The sequence below is a fragment of the Lynx rufus genome, unplaced genomic scaffold, assembly GCF_022079265.1.
Source record: "Lynx rufus isolate CCGP_SWC_20201006 ecotype Redwood Valley unplaced genomic scaffold, mLynRuf1.p SCAF_11, whole genome shotgun sequence".
NCBI classification, from domain to species: Eukaryota; Metazoa; Chordata; class Mammalia; order Carnivora; family Felidae; genus Lynx; species Lynx rufus.
Window position 1 is genome coordinate 14,783,975 of NW_025814825.1, and position 21,575 is coordinate 14,805,549.

At 36.1% G+C, this 21,575-nt stretch overlaps 1 protein-coding gene across 5 annotated transcripts in view; it reads left to right on the forward strand.

Annotated features, from left to right (window-relative positions):
* The window catches only part of MCU (mitochondrial calcium uniporter), a 194,398-nt gene that overhangs the window by 152,579 nt on the left and 20,244 nt on the right, over positions 1-21,575 (forward strand). For all 5 annotated transcript variants that reach the window (XM_047072934.1, XM_047072931.1, XM_047072935.1 and 2 more), the window contains 3 exons: positions 2,210-2,279; positions 17,997-18,167; positions 19,298-19,402. In XM_047072934.1, coding sequence (XP_046928890.1) covers positions 2,210-2,279; positions 17,997-18,167; positions 19,298-19,402 — 346 coding nt within the window. The remainder of the gene's footprint in view (positions 1-2,209; positions 2,280-17,996; positions 18,168-19,297; positions 19,403-21,575) is intronic.

The window sequence follows — 21,575 nt, forward strand, 5'->3', positions numbered from 1 at the left end:
GTGAGAGTAGATGACTGAGCTATAGACTGGAAGTAAATAAATGGGCTTGGTTTTGTTCCAATACAACTTTATTTACAAAAACAGGTGGTTGGCCTGCCAACCTATATTTTTTAGCAGCCTACAAATAATATTCATAAGCAACCATGTGTTTATGCAGTTCTTTGCCCCACAAAAACATTTTTTTATTGTTGAGGAGAACTTGCAAAATCATAGAGGAACAGAGGACTTCCCGTTTTAAAATGGCCCGTCAGATTATACATAAATATTTTCAGGTAATGCAATATGCCAGTTGGAATTTCCTTTAAGATACTCTGGGGGAAAAACTAGATGGATATAGATGAACCAAATTTGACAAAATGTTGGTAAATATAGAAGTGGGTGATGATACATGGAAGAAATTCATCACACTGTGCTCTTTACTTCTTTGTATGTTCTGAAATGCCCATGTTAGAAAGTTGCTATTTAAGTAAATAATAGCCTGGTAAAGGCAGCAGTTTTTCCCTTCTCTTGAAATAACCTTAAAATAAGAAAGTGAATAAGAAAGCAAGCTCCATCTTTGCACCCAGAGAGATCTCTGCAATCCTAAAGCACAATATATGAAAAAAGGTTTACCAGACCTAATGAAGATAAAATGAGTATGTGAGAAGACCCTGAGAGATGAGATCTATGGTTCCAGATCCCCAACAAAGCCAAGAGAGCTCAGCTCTCCCAGAGAAGTGGTTGGCCTCAGTTTTTTCCAAAGCGGGGTTCAACACTAACCCTTTAACTAATACTTTACTCAAAGAAACATTTATTTAGGGATTGTATGCCAATCCAAATAATTCTTTAATATGAAGGCAAAGACATTTTTTAACATGCCAAGTTTCAGAGAACTTTATTCTCATGAACCCTACTTCTACAGGATGAAATTCAGCCAACCAAGACATGAAAGGGGAAACTATAAAGTATTGGTAGTGAGCATAGAATCCATTGATCTATAAAATTAAGACATAGCCCCTGTGAATAAGAGGAGACTACTGTATTTACATTTTTAGTAAATGTCAGTCTCACATTTCTGCATGTTTTCCTAAGTGGGAAGGAGGTGGGAACTGAAGTTCACATGAAGGATATAAAGTCTGTTACGCATCATGGTTGTGTTAAGGTATGTCTTGTCATAGAGTCCTAAATGATTTTTCTTTTAGGGCTCATGGAATGGAATATGTTATCTGGCTCAGAGGCAGATATTGTGTTTTAGTCACTTAATGCCTTCCTTTAATACTTTCTGTGGCTGGGAGGGGCACCTGGGTAGCTCAGTTGGGTAAGCATTCAACTCTTGATTTTGGCTCAGGTCATGATCTCACGGTTTAGTTCGTGAGATGGAGCCCCACATGGGGCTCTGTGCTGACAGGGTGGAGCTTGCTTAGGACTCTCTCTCTCTCTCTCTCTCTCTCTCTCTGCCCCTCCCCCACTTGCACGGCATGTGCACTCACACTCCACCTCTCTGAAAATAAATAAATAAGCATGAAAAAAAATTTTAAATACTTTCTGTGAATGGGAAAGTATACAAAGGGATAAATATAATCATTTGACAAGTCAGAAACATATTTAGTATTCTTTTTGAAACTTAGTTTAATTGCGTGAAACTAAATTCCAGATCTAAATCTTAAATGACACTACTCTTTGAGAAGGTAGTAAGATTATGAGTGATTTCCTTCTTAAATTAAAAAAAGGAAATTATTAGGGACTCAAGGAGTGAGGCTCCCTGACCAAATTAAAAATGAAAGAAAAAAAAAGGAAAGTGAACAGAAAGATGAGATTTCTACCCAATAACAGCAAATTCATGATACAGCTACTTAAATAACTGGCTTACACCTGGTTATGAAGGCAATGCATGTGTAAACGCTAGCAAGAAAAGGAAGCACAAAAGCTTCACTTTTGACTGGATAGCCCTTAAGCAAATATTAAGTGTTTAAAAAGCGGATGAAAAAACAGTTTGTGTGATGTGTGTGTATGTAAATATGTTTGTATAAAATCTTCAAAACAAGCCACAATGTTCATCACTGTTGTCTTAGGATGGTATGAGTTTGAGAGACTTCTTTAAAGTATATTTTTAAACTTTTCTACAAAGAATACGCATTGCTTAAATAACCAGGAAGTTATTTCTGTATGCACATAATTTCACATTTGTTACTGTGTCCTGACAGTGGATGTGTCTTTTTGTGTTTTCTAGGTGCACCAGAGGCTCTCTTCCTGGCAGAATTTGGGAGTTGTTTATTGCAGTACTGTTGTGCCCTCTGATGGTGAGTTTTGGCAAATCCATTTTTTATGTCTATTTTCTTTTTCTTAACTCAGTGTTTCTCATTCTCTAACTAACATACAAATTTACATATCCTACTCTTTCACTTCAGATGCACTTGGAGTCAGAGAGACAAGCAGGGGGAGGCAATGCTAAAGAGAAATAAAATTTGAATGAAGATATAGTGAATTTAGAGGAGAAATCAGAAAGAAAAGCTAATAGGCCCATCCAGTTTTCATAGATCAAGGAATGTTATTATCTCATCTCTTCATTTATGTTTTAAAATTGGGGACAAAGGTAATGTGAAGATCACAGAAGCACTATCTTTGGTATTTCCTAACCACTGGGTCTTTATTCTATGTATCGTGATCAAACTCTCCAGCCCCTTCACGTCATCAGGGCCTAGAAAGAAGCAATTCAAAATCTGCAACCTCCTGCCTGATTGTTTTTTTCTTCCCTGATGGTACTATCCTTCTTTGATGTGGGGAAGAATGAACCGATGCTTGGAGACCACATGCAGTCCTTTGTAAAAGTCCATAATGCTGCAAACTGACAACAGGACGGAGGCTGTTATTGCAGTAGTGGAGGGATATGTTTACAGCTCTTCTTGTCATTTCTCTCACTCAGTATTGGACACTCACAGGTTATATTATTTGCTTAATAGGGTTGAGTGTTAATATATTTCCTCTGTATAAAGTTTAGTTTGATAGAATTCTAATTTCAACCTTATAAACATTATAACTTTATAGGCAAAAGCAACCATCAAAAGAGCATCTAGCAAACTTAAAGACACCTAAAGCAACGAAATCTCAGCAGAATTTTTAGAGTCCTAGGATCCCCGTTATTGATCAGAATCAGTATTTAGAGTGTTACCAGAACCCTCCCCCTCAAAGCCGTTTAAATTTAATGCAGCTGCTATTATCCTGTATGGAAGTATTTCAGTAATGTAACTGTGCTACAGTTGTACTGGGATATCTAGATGAATATTATTCCAGGACATAAATGCTAGTAGGTTGACTGTATGTTGCATAAGGGGTTGAAGGCAATATTTTTGCAAAAGCTGAAGGGGTACATACTTTAAAAGAAGTGTGGGTCCCCAAATTCCTACCAATACTATTGTCCTTCTTAAGAAAACCAATTCATATTAGTAATCAAAAAATAGAAGCACATAATTGGTTTAATGCAACTCATTGCCCATCCTATCCGCAAATTATACATCTTTCTTATTTTTACTTCTAAGCTAATTTTACCTTAGGTCTGTATAGTGTATGAGAAAACTCTGCTTAATACATAGCTACTTGTAGCCAGCCGTCTCTGTGATCATTTACTGCTCTTAGTTGAGACTGCCAGATCATATTCTTTATCAAATCATTTTTAAAAAGTATAAAATCTAAAATACCACATTATGTTTATATACCTAGTATATATGCCTAATATATACTACCTCTCAATAATTGCATGTTAATTATGTTGTTTGACCGATCTTCTATTTATGACTATAATAGCTCAGATAACAGATATAAATTATTTTAAATGTTTAACCTTCTTACCAAAGCAATCTAAAGGTTCTTAGTTTTTCTTATGTCACAAATACTTTTAAAGATCTGGTGAAAGCTCTCTCTATATATCTGCATGCATACATACATACACATACACATAGGAAATTTTACACATAATTTCTTAATGATAAAGACTCCCTCAAACCAACTCATGGACTCCTCATCTCATGGCCCTCAACCTCAGATACATTGTATACAGGTGCACAGGTACGTACCCATATCTGTGCACATGTTCCCTTTCATGAGAGGCATTATGTTTAGAGATTAAGTAAGAGACAAGCTTTGGAGTCAAGCAGATCTAGGCTTACATCCCAGTTTCACTATTTAACCACCTTATAACTTTAGGCAAGGGCATTAGCTTCTCAAAGCCTCTTTTCTCATCTGTGAAATGGAGATAGTAATAGTTATCACCTCTGAGAGAAAAACAACTTACCCTGCAGAAATAGTACTTATCCACCAGAACGACTTACTCTATAAAGAGTGCTTGTGGTAGTGTTAAAGACCTCTAATCTAAGAACCGTGGTTTGGGGCTTCTCATTTTAATTTCATTGTGCTCCCATCCTCAACCATAAAACTACACAAAATTTTTATGACTGTATTGTTTGTACCTACTTAAGATCTCCAAAGCCTTGTTTATACCTGCTTAAGATTTCCAAAGCCTTTAGGGTGTTCCTCTTCACATTAATGAAAGTTAAGGATGAGAGTAATTCTGCTATAGACAGGTTGAATGTATAATTTGTCATCCAACCCAGGATACTTTTGAGAATGAAAAGGGGGCAACCAGAGTTTTCCTGACAGATTTTCATAGTGTAACCCAGGACGTATTGTCCCCTAAGCTTTTGGGAAAGTGTCAAGGGTGAGCTAGCATAAGAACAAGGAAAATAGCGCCTTCTAGCTCCCTTCCTTTCTCTATCCAGAATGTGATGCTACTCAGTTAACCCTGTTTTGAGAATTGTGGTAAGAGTTGTGATTATTTTGTAGTTAACAAAAGATGCAAGATTTTCATACAATAGAGAGCAAATAATTTTTGTAATAAAGGGCTATTGAAAATTCCTGCTTAATAATAAATAACCATCTGTTAAATCAACCCAAGTATAGATAACATATAAATTATTTTTTTATTTTTTTAAAATATTTTTGAATGTTTATTTATTTTTGAGAGAGACAGAGAGAGAGAGAGAGAGAGAATGAGCAGGGGAGGGGTAGAGAGAGAGGGAGACACAGAATCTGAAGCAGGCTCCAGGCTCTGAGCTGTCAGCAGAGCCTGACACGGGGCTCGAACTCACGAGCTGTGAGAACTCACGAGCCTGAGCCGAAGTCGGACACTCAACCAACTGAGCCACGCAGGTGCCGCTGATAACATATAAATTTTTAATCTAAGGTCTGTGGATGGTTTGGAGAACTAAATATTGCCCCATCTTTCTTCTTTGGTTTTTGTCCTGTTATGTTTTTAAATTAAAAAATTTTTTTTTAATTTTTAAAAAATGTTTATCTTGAGAGAGAGAGAGCAAGCAGGGGAGGGACAGTGAGAGAGAGAGAGAGAGAGAGAGAGAGAGAGAGAGAGAGAGAGAGAGAAAGAAAGAAAGAAAGATATCCCAAGCAGGCTCCACACTGTCAGTGCAGAGCCCAGTGCGGGGCTGAATCCCACAAAGGATGAGATCATGACCTGAGCCAAAACCAAGAGTCGGATGCTTAACCGACAGCCACTTAGGAACCCCTGTCCTGTTCCTTTTTTTTTTTTTTTTAGGCTTCATTGAGATATGTTTTACATATCCTAAAATTCACCTTCATTTCATAGCATCATAACAATCCAGTGTTAGACTACTTCCTTCACCCCTAAAAGTTCCCTGGTTCCTGTTTTGCAGTCATTCCCTTCTCCCACCTTGTGCCCCATGCAATCACTAATCCACTTTCTGCCTCTAATAATTAAATCTTGTCCAAAAATGTCATATGAATGGACTCCTACAGTATGTAGTCTTTTGCATGTAGCTTGTTTTATGTTATCATAATGCTTTTGAGGTTTATCCCTGGTATAGGGTGTTGCAGCTCTTTCCTTTATTTTTATTGCTGAGAAGTATTTTGGTATATGGAAATATCACATTTTGTTTATTCACCAAATGAAAGATATTTGGGTTGTTTTCCATTTTGGCCTGTTCATACTGCTGGTATCAACATTTGCCTGTAAGTCTGGGTGAACATATGTTTCCGTTTCCTTTGGGTACTTAGTGGAAAGTAGGGTTATATGGTATATGCTTAGCTTTTTAAGAAATTGCAAAACTGTTTTCCAAAGTGGCTGTACCACTTTGCATTCCCACCAGCAACATGTAAGTGTTCCAGTTTCCTCATATCCTCCCCAACGCTTGTTTGAATCAATCTTCTTGATTATAGATATTTTAGTGGATATGTAGTATTATTTCATTGCATTTCACTGATGACTAATGATGTTGAGCATCTTTTTATTTATTTTTTTTTATTTTAGAGAGAGTTTGCGCGAGCGGATGAGAGGGGGCAGAGCGAGAGACAGAATCTTAAGCAGGCACCGCGCTCAGTCCCGTGATCCCCTGGGATCATGACCTGAGCTGAAATCAAAAGTCAGATGCTCAACTGACTGAGCCACCCAGACGCCCTGTTGAGCATCTTTTAATGTGCTTATTAACCATTCAAGTATTTTCTTTGGTAAAGCATCCAAATTTTTGTCCATTTAAAAAAGTTGACCATCTTAGTCGTGATTTATAAGGATTCTTTGTATATTCTAGAGCTTTTCCTGTTGCTTTTCAAATAGTTTTGGGGAAAAAAAGGATTTGTTTGAGTCATCTTACTAATGGCCACTTTTTATACACATTTGGAAATTCTGTCTTTACTGTCATCATCATATTGAGGGCACAAACTACCCCACCACTGTGTTTCATTCCAACTGTTTAAAAACTTGACAACAAAAAAGAAATGAAACTAATGAAACCACTTAATCGCCAAAGATGCTAGAACACAAAGCTCTGGGGTCTTAATATGGCAGAGTTGTCACCAACCTAAAGATGGAGTTGGGAATGCTGAAACAGACTATAGGTTTCCGTTTAAAAAATATATCTTACAGTTTGGACTTTTTGTTTAAGTAGAAGTTTCAGTTAGGAACTACCAAAATGTGATTGCACTTGTTCTATCACAAAACCCTTTTTTGTAAGGTTCTATAAAAATTGACTTTCACATTGCTGAGAAAAGCTGCCACATGAAATTGGAAAGACCTTTAAACTTTATGTGCTGACAGTTTTGAACTGGCTTAGCTTAGAGTAGAAGCAAATTTGTCAAATTTCAGATGATGTCATCCAATCTAGGATTGCTGTCAGTTATTCCAATACTTTGAAGTAAGTTTTGAATGAATTGGAAACTATCCCATTTCCCTTCAGAATACAACTTGATGAAACTACTGATTTGCTCTAAAGCTTTAGTTCCTACTTTTTGTCTGTTAATAAGCATGCTGACACAATCAAAAAAAATCTCAAATATGTGTGATTCTCTTACGGAAATTAGAAAATCTGTTAACGTTAATGGCTGTAACCTTCTTTGGAAGATTGTTAAATTTCTTTGCCAAAATAACTACCAGAAAAAAAATTTTTTTGATGCTAAGGAAGATATTGGTACTCTCTGCACAGATGGTACATCTTCCAAGCTTAGTAACATGCATATTTATATTGCCTTAGAGAAGAAAGGAGCCCCACCCATTGTAATAATGCACTGGGTGTTGTTGGTTTTTTTTTTTTTTCGCTTGCACATACTGGCATTGAAGGCTTTTCCCAGAGTCCTAAAAGAAGCCTTGCCTGCCACCACAGAAGTAGTCACTATCATAAGATGATTTTATCAAAATAGAAAATTTTTCTTTGCTTGGTTAAACTTTTGACAGGAGTTTTGCTTTTTACTTGTTTTTATTTATTTGTTTTTTGAATTTTTTACAATCTAAATCCAAGTTAGTTAACATATAGTGTAATAATGACTTCAGGAATAGAATTTAGTGATTCATCATTTACATATAACAAGTGCCATTTACATGCCAACATGTGTCCTGCTTAATGCCCCTTGCCCATTTAGCCCATTCCCCCACCCAACACCCCTCCAGCAACCCTCAGTTTGTTCTCTGTATTTAAGAGTCTGTTATGGTTTGTCTCCCTCTCTGTTTTAATACTATTTTTGCTTCCCTTCCCTTATGTTCATCTGTTTTGTATCTTAAATTCCACATATGAGTGAAATCATATACTTGTCTTTCTTTGACTGACTTATTTCAGTTAGCTTAATGCACTCTAATTCCATCCACATTGTTGCAAATGGCAAAATTTCATTCTTTTGATTGGCAAATAGTACTCCATTGTGTATATATACCACATCTTCTTTATCCATTCATCAGATAATGGACATTTGGGTTCTTTCCATACTTTGGCTATTGTCGATAGTGCTGCTTGTAAACATTGGGGTTCATGTGCCCCTTCAAAACAGCATACCTGTATCTCTTGTATAAATACCTAGTAGTGCAATTGCTGGGTTGTAGGGTAGTTCTATTTTTAATTTTTTGAGACCCTCCATACTGTTTTCCAGCGTTGCTGTACCAGTTAGTATTCCCACCAGCCGTGCAAAAAAGATCCTCTTCCTCCACATTGTCACCAACATCTGTGGTTGCCTGAGTTGTTAATTTTAGCCATTCTGACAGGTGTGAGGTGATAGCTCACCTATGTGAGCTTGTGGTTTTGATTTGTATTTGCCTGATGATGAGTGATGTTGAGCATTTTTTCCTGTGTCTGTTAGCCATCTAGATGTCTTCTTTGGAAGTGTCTATTCAGTCTTTTGCCCATTTCTTCACTGGATTATTTGGTTTTTGGTGTTGAGTTTGATAAGTTTTGGATATTAACCCTTTATCTAACATGTCATTTGCAAATATCTTATCCCATTCCATTGGTTACCTTTTATTTTTGCTCATTGTTTCCTTCTCTGTGCAGAAGCTTTCTATTTTGATGAGGTCCCAGTAGTTCATTTTTGCTTTTGTTTCCCTTGCCTCCAGAGACGTGTTGAGTAAGAAGTGGCTGCCGGCAAGATCAAAGAGGTTTTTGCCTGCTTTCTCCTCTAGGATTGTGATGGCTTCCTGTCTTATGTTTAGGTCTTTCATCCATTTTGAATTTATTTTCGTGTTGGTGTAAGAAAGTGTTCCAGGTTCATTCTGCTGCATGTCACTCTCCAGTTTTCCCAACACCATTTGCTGAAGAGACTGTCTTTTTTCCATCGGATATTCTTTCCTGCTTTGTCAAAGATTAGTTGGCCATATGTTTGTGGGACCATTTCTGAGTTCTCTATTCTGTTCCACATCATTAGATATTGCTAAAACAAGCAAGTTAAAGGCCAAAATTCCCACTGAATTTAGCAACCTAATATCATACATGACCTGGGAGAAAATGACTTTTTAGTCGAATGATGAGATCCAAAATGACTTAGCATTGGATTGAACTGTATCAATTTAGGAATATCACTTAACCTTGCCAGACTTTATTGTTAGCTGCAAAAGAAGGACATTAGTAATGAAGTTTTGGGGTGATGGGGGGAGTGGTCTGGAGCCAACAGCCAAGAAAGAATTCTTGAGGATGTTTTTAGTGCAAAAAGGTGATTTTATTAAAGCACTAGGACAGGACCCCTGTGCAGAAAGAGGTGCCCTAAGGTTGTGATGGGTAACTAGTTATATACTATGAAGTTGGGGGGGTAAAGTCAAAAGGGAGGCCTCCAGAGGGACTTTGATATGCTAAACAATACCTGAGGCCTTGCTATTGTCAAGCTAAAGGTGTTTTTCCTCTAGTAAGGCATTAACATTAGGACGGTGTGGGGTTCCTGTAGAAATGTTGTACTCTGTATTTACCTCAGGTATTTCTCAATGGGCTGCAAGTCATAAAGAAATTTAATTTTACTACCATTTCCTTCCTGCCTTTGTTCCCCATATCACTATGGAGGGGTGATGTTGGGTCTCTAGGAAACTGAGTCTACAGGTTTCTGGAGATTAGGCTATTGATTAGATTGCCTATTTTTTTTCCTTTTTTTTTTTTTTGTAATTTACTAAGATATTTGTAAACTGATGGGAGACCCATGTCCTGTTGACTGTGATCTCTATCAGTTAACCAAGTTTCCTTTCCTTTGTTCTTGGGCAGTGCCTGAGGAATATCACACATATGGGGCGGGGGGAGGTGGGGGAGCAGGGGTGGATGCTAGCTTGTTTCACCCTCAGCCTGTCTTATGCTCCCTCATTATTAGTCTGTATGATTTCTCTGTCTCTTCTAACACTAAAAGTCTGTGCTTATAGTTCACATTCTTGATTCATAGTAATACAGAAAGGGGGTAGAAATAAACAGACAAGATCATAAGCCACTGGAATCATCTATCATACATAAAGTACAGCTCTAAGTATCTTTGCAGAAAACACCCTATATGTGTTTTTTTATTGTACCAGTTCCCTTTCATAAGTCCTCAAGATATATACATTCATGTTCATGCATGAGATGATCTATTATGGATGAGATTTTACCCATTATTTTTGACAACAAATAAATTTCCTACTGTGAACTTAACTTTCCTACTTACCAATTGGCTAAAAAACAAGCACAAGCACTTATACTTTGCAAAGTTTTCTGTACCTGATGCCCCAAAGACCTTTTTTTTTTTTTTAATGTATTCCTTCTTCAACCCCAAATGTCTGTTGTCCTTGCGCTTCTCTTTTTCGTCTGGAAAATCCTTTGCCCTTTTGTTTTTATGCCTAAATCTGTTGTCATGTTCTGTTTCTCAGTAATCATATTGGTCGACCCATAATTCCTGAGTTTCTTTGAAGTACACTGTGCTAGAAATACTTAGATTATTTCTTTTCTTATTGAAATGGAAATCAAAAGATTAAAAATGAACCCAACCAAACCACCTGATGCAATTTACACTTAAAAAGAATATTTGTCTCTAGAGAATAATAGCTGACAACTGTCATTAGCTTGTAAATACCCATTGTGACTTTACTACCGCCAGCAACTATTTTACATATTGTTAAACTTGAGGAACTTTGGCAATTGTTCTTTGGTTGCAAACCGAGAGATCTGACATTTACATTACAATCCAGTGTGTGGGAAAGCAGAAGACCTGGGGATACATTTCAAAAGCAGTATTAAAATGAAGGTTTGTCAGTTCTGAAATGTGCTATTTCGTGCAGTTTCTCAAAGCTTTCATATTTCACTCCTTTGAAAGGCCTCATGATCTTTAGTGTAAAAAGTTAAAGTGACTGAGAAAGACCTTAATTTTCTCTGTTGACTTTATCTCCGTTATTTTAAAACAGTAACCCCTAAGCACCTACCTGTGAAACTGACGTTTAGTGAAATCTTCCATGCTTTTGTGTTTAAGATTCACATCTTTTATTTAAATTTAACTGTCTGCTTCTTGAAATCTGTGGCTGAATAGTTTTTCACTATAGCAAAAAGATGATGGAGGGGAGGGAAACAGGTAAACAAGTTAGTCACTGAATTTTATGATGCCATCATCTTTATGGACTCTAGAAGAAGAGAGATACTCATGTAAATGGCTCTGACTTTAAAGAAAGACTGGATTGCTAAGGATTCTTTTAGAAATGAGAAAGAAAATTTTCAAATACCTTTAGACATTAAAAACTTGAGATAGTACTTAATATGTACTAAGTTCATATTACTATTTTTGGCCTCTTCTTCCTTAGGAAATATAGATTACACTTTTGAAGAATTAAAGAAGTAGAGATTTCTGTCTTTTAAATTTTTATGTAAAAATTCAAATTATGTATCCACAAAGGATTAACTGCTATGGGAATTGCTGGCCTGCTGTCAACAACTAGAACAATGGACAAAATATGTAAAATAATTGTTTTTAGATATTGAACAATAAGGACAAGACTGATCTCTGAGAGAAGAAAAACAAGTTGGACTGACCCTATATCACCTCAGCTCACAACATGAGGCTTTCTAAATTCTGAATGACAAGAGCAGGCTAGAATAACTTCCAATAACAATTACCAGAAACTGTAAAATGACTACTTCTTAGTGCTCATACAGGGCCAGAAATCATTTGACTTCCCTCCAGCCAGAGAAGAGACATCATTGAATATATGAACATTCATTGTAGACTCCCAGAAGAACATACCTTACAAGTAGGGCCAAATTGGCCATATAACAAAAGAATCTCTAGGTCTGTCCTAAGAACCTTTCTAAAAGACTTGAAAAGATCAATATAATATGCAAATAACTATACAACAGGATCCAGCACTCAGTAATGTAAAAGTCAACAATGTCTAACCTCATCAAAAATGACTAGGTAAGGAAAAAGCAGGGGGAAAAAACAGAAGAAAAATTCGTCAACAGAAACAGATCTAGAAATGACAGAGATGGTGCAATTAACAGACAAGGATTTTAAAAGTTATTATAAATGTGATCATTATATTCAGGGAGGAAAAGGAAAGCAAGCATAATATGAGGAAGAATAGAAGATATAAAAGTAAACAGATGTAACTCCTAGAGATGAAAAAAAATGTGAGATGCAAAGCAATATAGATGAAATTAACAGATTAGCCATTATAGAAGAAAATATCAGTGACACTGAAGTGTGTAGCAGTTAAAACTATCCAAAATGAAGGAGGAAAAAAAAAAACCCTGAAATATATGAAGGGATCCTCAGTGCCCTGTGAGACTATATTGCATAGTCTAATATAGGTATAATTATAGGAATCCCAGAAGGAGAAGGGTAAGAGCCAGAAAAAATATTTGAGTAATGGCAAAAAAGTTTCCAAATTTGATTAAAACTATGAGCTCACAGATGTGAGAAATTTAGCAGCTCCCAAGCAGAATACTTACAAAACCATAGAATGGAGAATTATAATCAAACTGTTGAAAACCAACGATAAAGAGAAAATATGAAGAGCAGCCACTGGGCAAAAGACATATTATGTACAGAGGAACAAAGATAATAGTATACATTAACTTATAGTATATGCAAAGCAGAAGACATAAGTTCTTTAGAGTGCTAAAAGGAAAAAGAAATCTGTCTACCTAGAGTTTTTTACAAAGCAAAGTGTTCTTCAAAAATGAAGGCTGGGAGGCCTGCGTGGCTCAGTTGGTTGAGCGTCCGACTTCAGCTCAGGTCACGCTCTCATGGTTTGTGGGTTTAAGTCCCACATCAGGCTCTGTGCAGACAGCTCAGAGCCTGGAGCCTGCTTCAGATTCTGTGTCTCTCTCTCTCTCTCTCTCTCTCTCTCTCTCTGCCCTTCCCTGCTTGTGCTGTGTCTCAAAAATAAATAAACATTTCTTTTTAATGAAGGTAAAATAAACTTTTTCAGAGCCCAAATGTCCATCAATGGATGAATGGATAAAGAAGATGTGGTATATATGTATGTATGTATATGTGTATGTATATGTGTATGTATGTATATGTATGTATATACACACATACATATACATACACATATACATACATACATACACACCACATCTTCTGTATGTGTATATATATATATATATTTCTGTATATGTGTGTATATCTATACACACACATACATACACACACATACACAATGGAATATTACTCAGCAATCAAAAAGATTGTATATATACATATGTATGTATATGTGTATGTATATGTATGTACATATACATATACATACACATATACATACGTGTACCACATCTTCTGTATGTATATATATATATATTTCTGTGTGTGTGTGTGTATATGTGTATGTGTGTATACACACAAACACACACATACACACATACACAATGGAGTATTACTCGGCAATCAAAAAGAATGAAATCTTGCCGTTTGCAACTATGTGGATGGAACTGGAGGGTATTATGCTAAGTGGAATTAGTCAGAGGAAGAGAAAAATCATATGACTTCACTCATATGAGGACTTTAAGAGACAAAACAGATGAACATAAGGGAAGGGAAACAAAAATAATATAAAAACAGGGAGGGGGACAAAACATAAGAGACGCATAAGTATGGAGAACAAACAGAGAGTTACCGGAGGGGGTGTGGGAGGGGGGGATGGGCTAAATGGGTAAGGGGCACTAAGGAATCTACTCCTGAAATCATTGTTGCACTATATGCTAACTAATTTGGATGTACATTTTAAAAAAATAAAAATAAAAAAGAATAATAATAAATCTTTTGTGGATAATTGTCATAGTATAAATAAGACAATTTTATCAAAAATAATTGTATTTTCTAAAACAAAGTAGTGAGAAGGGCAGATTGTTTTCTATTTTTGCAAATCTTTTTTATATTTGTTTTAATAGAAGTCAGGTAGATTCTTGTATCTGATTCTGCATTCAATAGGTTATTTTGTTAGACGTATGTGTAGAAAACCTTATCAATTATTGACATGTAGTTGGAAAAGTTAGTAATGACCTTTTCAAGTAATTGTAGATATTTTTCTTTGATTTTAACCAAAATTTTACTAGTGATAGCTCCCTAAGGTTGATTGCTGTATGGAATCTGAAATCATACCAATAAACTTTGGTACTCTTTTACATTATAAAAAAATTTTTTTAAATAAGCTTTTTCAGACTTATCAAAGTTGGGAGAATATATTGTCAACACATCTGCCCAATAAGAAATGTTTAAGGAAGCTTTTCAGGCAAAAGGAAAATGATGCTAAATAGAAATTTAGATCTATACAAAATGAGGAACACCAGAGGGTAACTATAAGTGTAAATATGAAAAGTATTTCCTCATTTTAAGATTTCTTTGGGGGGGGGAATAGATACAAACAAAGAGGGAGGGAGGCAAAGCACAAGAGACTCTTAAATACAGAGAACAAACTAAGGGTGGATGGGCATGTGGGGGAGAGGGAAAATGGGTGATGGGCATTGAGGAGGGCACTTGTTGGGGTGAGCACTGGGTGTTATATGTAAGCCAATCTGACAATACATTATATTCATAAAAAATAAAAAGATTTCTTTAAAATGTAGTTAGTTGTTGAAGTAAAAATGATGTATGGTTTATAGCATGTAGTAATAAAATATATGAGGACAATAGCACAAAGCAAAGGGAGTGGAAGTGTATTGGTCTTGAGATACTCTACACTATACCTAAAGTGACGTATTACATAAAGGTCAACTGTAATACCTTAAAGATGTATATTGTAAACCCATTAGCAAGATTCAGGAAGCCTAATAGTCCAAATCCAGGCTACTGCATATTTTTATAAATAAAGTTTATTGGAACACAGCCATGCTCATTTGTTTATCTACTGCCAGTGGCTGCTTCTGCCCCACAGTGCAGTCTGTAGTTGCAACAGAGGTCTTTATGGTCCATAAAATCTAAAATATTTAATATCTAGCCTTTTACAGAAAAAGTTTGTCAACACCTACCGTAGGGAAACCCCTAGAAACATAAAAAGACATAGTCAGTTAGTCGATAGTAGAGATTAAATGTAATCATAAAAATAGTTAACCTAGGGCACCTCAGTGGCTCAGTCGATTAAGCATCCGACTTTGGCTCAGGTCATGATCTCATGGTCGTGAGTTTGAGCCCTGTGTCAGACTCTCTGCTGTCAGCACAAAGCCTGCTTCAGATCCTCTGTCCCCCTCTCCCTTCACCTACCCCATTCACACACTCTCTCTCTCCCTCTCTCTTTCTCTCTCTCACAAAAATAAATAAACATTAAAAAATTAGTTTATCTAGGGGCACCTGTGTAGCTCTATCAATTGAGCATCCAACTCAATTTTGGCTCAAGTTATGATCCCATCATCCTAGGATCAAGCCCTGAGTCTGTCTCCATGCTGAGCCAGGAGCCTGCTTGGGATTCTCTCTTTCTCTCCCCCTCTGTGCCTCTCCCCTGCTAGTGCTTTCTCTCTTTAAAATAAAAAAATATATGTAAATATTTTTTACAAAAGGATGTCTTATTAAAAAAATAGTTAATCTGGGGCGACTGGGTGGCGCAGTCGGTTAAGCATCCGACTTCAGCCAGGTCACGATCTCGCGGTCCATGAGTTCGAGCCCCGCGTCAGGCTCTGTGCTGATGGCTCAGAGCCTGGAGCCTGTTTCCGATTCTGTGTCTCCCTCTCTCTCTGCCCCTCCCCCGTTCATGCTCTGTCTCTCTCTGTCCCAAAAATAAATAAACGTTGAAAAAAAAAATAGTTAATCTAAAAGAGAGCAAGAATAATGAAAAAGTAGAAGAAAGAACAGTTTAGGTCAATAAAGTAAGTAGCAAGACTTATACACAAGTATATTTATATACATTTATAATTTATTAAATGTGAATAATATACACGCTTTAATTAAAAGGCTGAGATTGTCAGATTAGACAAAACAGCAAGACCCAACTATATGCTGTCTGTAGAAAACCCACGTTAAATGTAAAGACACAGATAGGTTATAAGGATGAGAAAAGGTATAGAACAAAGACATTTATCTCCACAAAGACTTAAAAGTGGCTACTTTACTCGTAGTGGCCAAAGACTGGAAAGCAGTCCAAATGTCAATCAGCAGGAAAATGCATAAATTATGGTGTATCCATACAGTGAAATATTAGCAATAAAAATAAACTACCAATGCATGCAACAATGTGGGTTAATCCCAAAATCACTATACTGAGAGAAGTCAGATACAAAAGAGTCTGTACTATATGATTCCAGTAATATAAAACTCCAGAAAAACTAAATATAATCTGTAGTGACAAAAATTGAATCAGTGGTTGCCTAAGGATTTACTGGGATGGGGAATAGGGGAATTTGGGGAAGTAATGAAAATGCTCTTTATCTTGATTATTGTGCCAAAACTCATCAAATGTCCATTTAAAATAAAAGTATATTTTGGTATTTACAAAGTCTGTTTCAGTCAGGGTTACTTTTAAAATTTAAGTACTGAAAGAATGTAGTGTGATACTGTTGTATATACTGCAAGCCTTATAAGTGGCTAGAATAGGCAAGGAAATAAGATGTAAATAATTACAACATTGCCAAGTGTGATGCGTTTGGCATCTCCAGAATATTAACCTAAAAACATTTCCTCTCAACTCTTCAATATTGAGGGGTATGAATCCTTAGCAACATTATAGAATGTATCTTTGGATTCTTAAAAAAAAAGCTAATAAACATTATCAAGCAGTGTGCTAAGTGTTTTAAATAGTTTATTTTATTTATTCCTCACAACAATTCCATCAGGAATTAAATCCATGTTATACGTCAAGAAAGCAAGGCTCAGAGAAGTTACATAACATGCCCAAAGTTATAAAGCCAGGATTCCATCCCAGATTTGCCTCCAAAACCTGTTTTTCTTCACAGGCTAGTGCTAACTTATCTTTAAATGCTTGGTTGCTTATGTAAAAAATTCTGTTTCAAAATTTATTTATTTATAAATTTCATTTGAAAATTATTTCAAAAGAGTCTGACATTTGTTTTAGTGACTAAGACTCAGTAAATCAAGACTATTGATGAAAAAGATAAGGAAATGGGAATTCTTTCAGTTTTATAGCTTATGATAATGTTTCCCTTAATAACTTTTTGTTAGAAAATCCCAAATAGTTACGTTGTGGCTTATAACTAGTCTCAGGACAATGTTTAAGAGAACATAAAAAGAATTGTTTTGTTTCTATCATAATACGTTCATATTATGTAAGAGAATACTTATCAAACACCTTGGATATAATAATTATACTATAAATATGAAGTGACTTTCCTTGAGTAAGAGTCTCACTTATTAGTGTATTTTCACATATTATTCTCCAGGGGTTCTTGAAAGCTGTGGCTCCTCAGAGCCACCTCCTAAAGGTTATGGAGTCTGGCCCAGCAATCTCTGGCTACTTAGTAAAATCTTCCTCAGTAGAACTAGAGTTTATATTTACCAGTACCAAAATCTTTACCTCAAATTCCTGGGAAAGCCTCTCCCTGACCTACTTAGAAGATAATCCTTTGCATGCTTTCTTTTCTCTGAACAGTGAATTGTGTGATCTATATGATTGATCTTCCATAAGCCAGTTCCCAGAATAACCTCCAACTAAAGCTAAAGGGCATATTCTTAAACCTTTGAAAACATTTTAAACCATGTTAATAATAATAGACCCTATGTAAGAATAGTAACATTGTAGCTTTAACTTATAATGAAATCTAATTATCGTATGATTATGGATCTTTTTCATTCAGATGTGACAGTGGTGTATCAAAATGGGTTACCTGTGATATCTGTGAGGCTACCATCCCGGCGTGAACGTTGCCAGTTCACACTCAAACCTATTTCAGACTCAGTCGGTGTGTTTTTACGACAACTTCAAGAAGAGGATCGGGGAATTGACAGAGTTGCAATCTACTCACCAGGTATAGTCACATTCATTATTAATTCTCACCCACCTGTCATTTCACCCCAGAATGCTTCTATACTCTACACACACACACACACACACACACACATATACCACTGCAAAAGAATCCCATACTCTTAACTTTAGGACACATTTTTTTGCTTAGCAAATGTCCGGAGAGACTGTGATTTCTGTCTCAGTTCTCAGAATATAACTGTTCAGTTTTAGGAACTGAATATACACAAAAAGTCTCATTCAGAAGCACCTCACATACAATGCCATGGGCAAAGAGGAGCAGTCAATCACATTTTATGTTATTGAAACCTTTTATCATCACCTTAGGCATAAAATAATTTTTTCTAGTGGTTGAGCCCTCGTCTCTGGAGATATGAAATAATAGGACTTCTTTTTAGATCTTGTCCCGTCTTTCACATAGTTTGTAAAATAAAGACATATGTGACTGGAAAAGAATGTAAAATAAGGCACTAAAAAATTCCCATTTGACATGCATCTGTCCTATTTATTTAAGTGCCTTACATTTTTTCCCATTCTTTGAAAAATTTTAAACCTACAGAAAGCTTAAAAGACTATATTGGAAGTACCCATTTACCCTTGGATTTACCAGTTGTCAACAACTTGCCACATTTCTATGCTGTAAGTAGTTTAAATATACTTAATTTTCATCTTAGCTAGTAATATAACTGGTAGACCAGTATGGTGTACTTTGCTAACATCTGTCCCTACCAAATTATTGGTGACGAATCAGTAATTATCCTGAGAAGTACCATACATTAGAAAGCATTGTTGTTGTTGTTTTTTTTTTTTTTTTTACTCCACCAACTTCCATCATGGATAGATGTATGACATCCATGCCGCTCTCCCATGACCCGAGATTTCCAATTGACACCGATAGATCTATGTAATTATTTTACTTGTTGATAAAGTTTTGGCAGAAAAGTGTATTATTAAATCTTCATAGACTTAAGATCATGAAAGCAAAAAGCCTCAGATAATATAAGCTTTGTTTAGCATAGAATTTGGGGATGAGGCAAAAATGATTTTGAGGATTGCTTTTTCCTGATCATTCTCAAACAATTAGGGATATATGACGAGTTTAAATTTTCACATTTAAATTTTTTTTTACAGATGGCGTTCGAGTTGCTGCCTCAACAGGAATAGACCTCCTACTCCTTGATGACTTTAAGCTGGTCATTAATGACTTAACATATCATGTACGACCGCCAAAGAGAGGTAAAAAGTAACCTTGATAAGATCAGAGAAATGTGGGAGGGCTTTTGGAAAGAACTTTATTCTTCCCTGGATGACCTTGAGAAGCAGACAATATTCAAAGAACACTGAAAAGTCTTACATCCAGGTAGACTCTGTTTCAGTTGAAGAGCTCATTGAATGTCTCATGCTTGAATACCTGGCTAGTAATGAAAACTTAGATTCTACCTAGGCACCAGAATGCTTTATTATTGGATATAAATGCTTCACATAAATGAATGTTTCACATAAATGAATGTTCTGTGTAACTTAAGCTCCTTCCCTCCAAACAGGCTAAAAGTCATATTATTTTAATAACATCACAGGGGAATCTTTTTAAAAATAAATTATGGACTTCCCTGTCCTCTTAACATTTATAACAGGAATGAATTAATCTTTTTTTTTTTTTGGCTCAAGATAAGCAGTGCGAAAGTCAATTATATTGTATTATAATAGTCCTTAGGAACTTCTGACACGTATATGCTTTCATATAAAAAGTGTGATATACAGGGATGCCTGGGTGACTTAGTCGGTTAAGTGTCTGACTTCAGCTCAGGTCATGATCTCATGGTTCGTGAGTTTGAGCCCCACGTTGGGCTGTTTTGACAGCTCAGAGTCTGGAGCCTGCTTTGGATTCTGTATCTCCCTCTCTCTCTGTTCCTACCCGCCTCATGCTCTGCCTCTCTCTGTCTCTCAAAAATGAATAAACATTAAAAAAAATTTTTAAATAATCAAAAGTATGATATTTGCCTCAGGTGCAGATTTTAAGAGGGTGCCCCCCCCAAAAAAACCCCAGTAATCAAGATAAATAATACTTTAATGAACTATTTTAAAAAACCAAAGTTAATGCCAAAACCCCATGATGAACAAAATATCAAAAATTTAAATAAAGCAGTCAGTATTACTGATTTTTCTTTTTATCCCAGGCTCCCAATATGGCTTCTGCACAGTACTGATGCTAAATAGGCCTCTAAAATAGCATTTGATATGTGTCTTTTTCTGTCACTTTTCTGTCTCTGCCCTTGATCTTTATTATTACTTCCTGATGTTGTTAATGCCCCTTCCATTACCGCCACCCTCTCCACCAGCCTTCTAGGGCATCCCTTCTTTGTAATTCTGCTTTTGAGAATTGTGTCTAATGTAGAAAATATTCTCAGTGAAAGCCTAAACATTGAATGCCTCCAAAATCTGGTACACATCTACTTTAAAAGTTTTCCTCTAGGGGCGCCTGGGTGGCTCAGTTGGTTAAGCGTCTGACTTCGGCTCAGGTCATGATCTCACGGTCTGTGAGTTCGAGCCCCGCGTAGGGCTCTGTGCTGACAACTCAGAGCCTGGAGCCTCTTCAGATTCTGTGATTCTCTCTCTTTCTCTCTCTTTCTCTCTCTCTCTCTCTGCCCCTGCCCCGCTCACACTCTGTCTCTCTCAAAAATAAATAAACATTAAAAAAATTTTTTTTAAGTTTTCCTCTATCTCTCTTAACATGTTACCTACTTTTCCTCCACCCTCTAATCCTTTGCTGTTTCCTGAACTGTGCCTTGTTTTTTGCCATCTCAGTGTTTACTTTCTCTACGGTGCCTTTTTTCTTTCTTCCTAACCTCCTATTTCCCCATGTCAAAATCATCAAGGTCAGCTCTTCCATGAAGGCTTTAGTGATCCTATTCTTAATGTTCTTTATTTCTCTAAATGCCAGCCAACCAGAAGTGACTAATCTGTTGTCTGAACTCTTCTTTATTAATGCTCAGACAGAAGGACTGTGATTTTGTATCCTCCATTGACTCAGATAGTCATACTATGTTGAGTGAAATAAGTGAATCAAGTTTGTAGCATTTTGTTTGTTCAGAAGCCAGATTATTTTCTGTGTGCAAGCTAGTTGAAATGGAACTAGTTTAGAAAAAGTACAGTAAATACAGCAAGAGTGGGAAAAGTTTCCTTTAAATAGTAAGACATTACTAAGCCAGTTATTACATTGGAATAATTGAACATGTAGACCAGGGATTGTTAGCTGTATATTAGCCAAGCTAATATGTTTTTCTTCTTTATTCTTTGATTTTTGGACTAGAAGTTCCCCTTAAGATAACAGAGGTACAGGCTTATTTTACTCAGTTTTTGTTGTTCTTTAAATTTGCTCTTTCTTTTCCAGCCTTATTAGCATAAAATT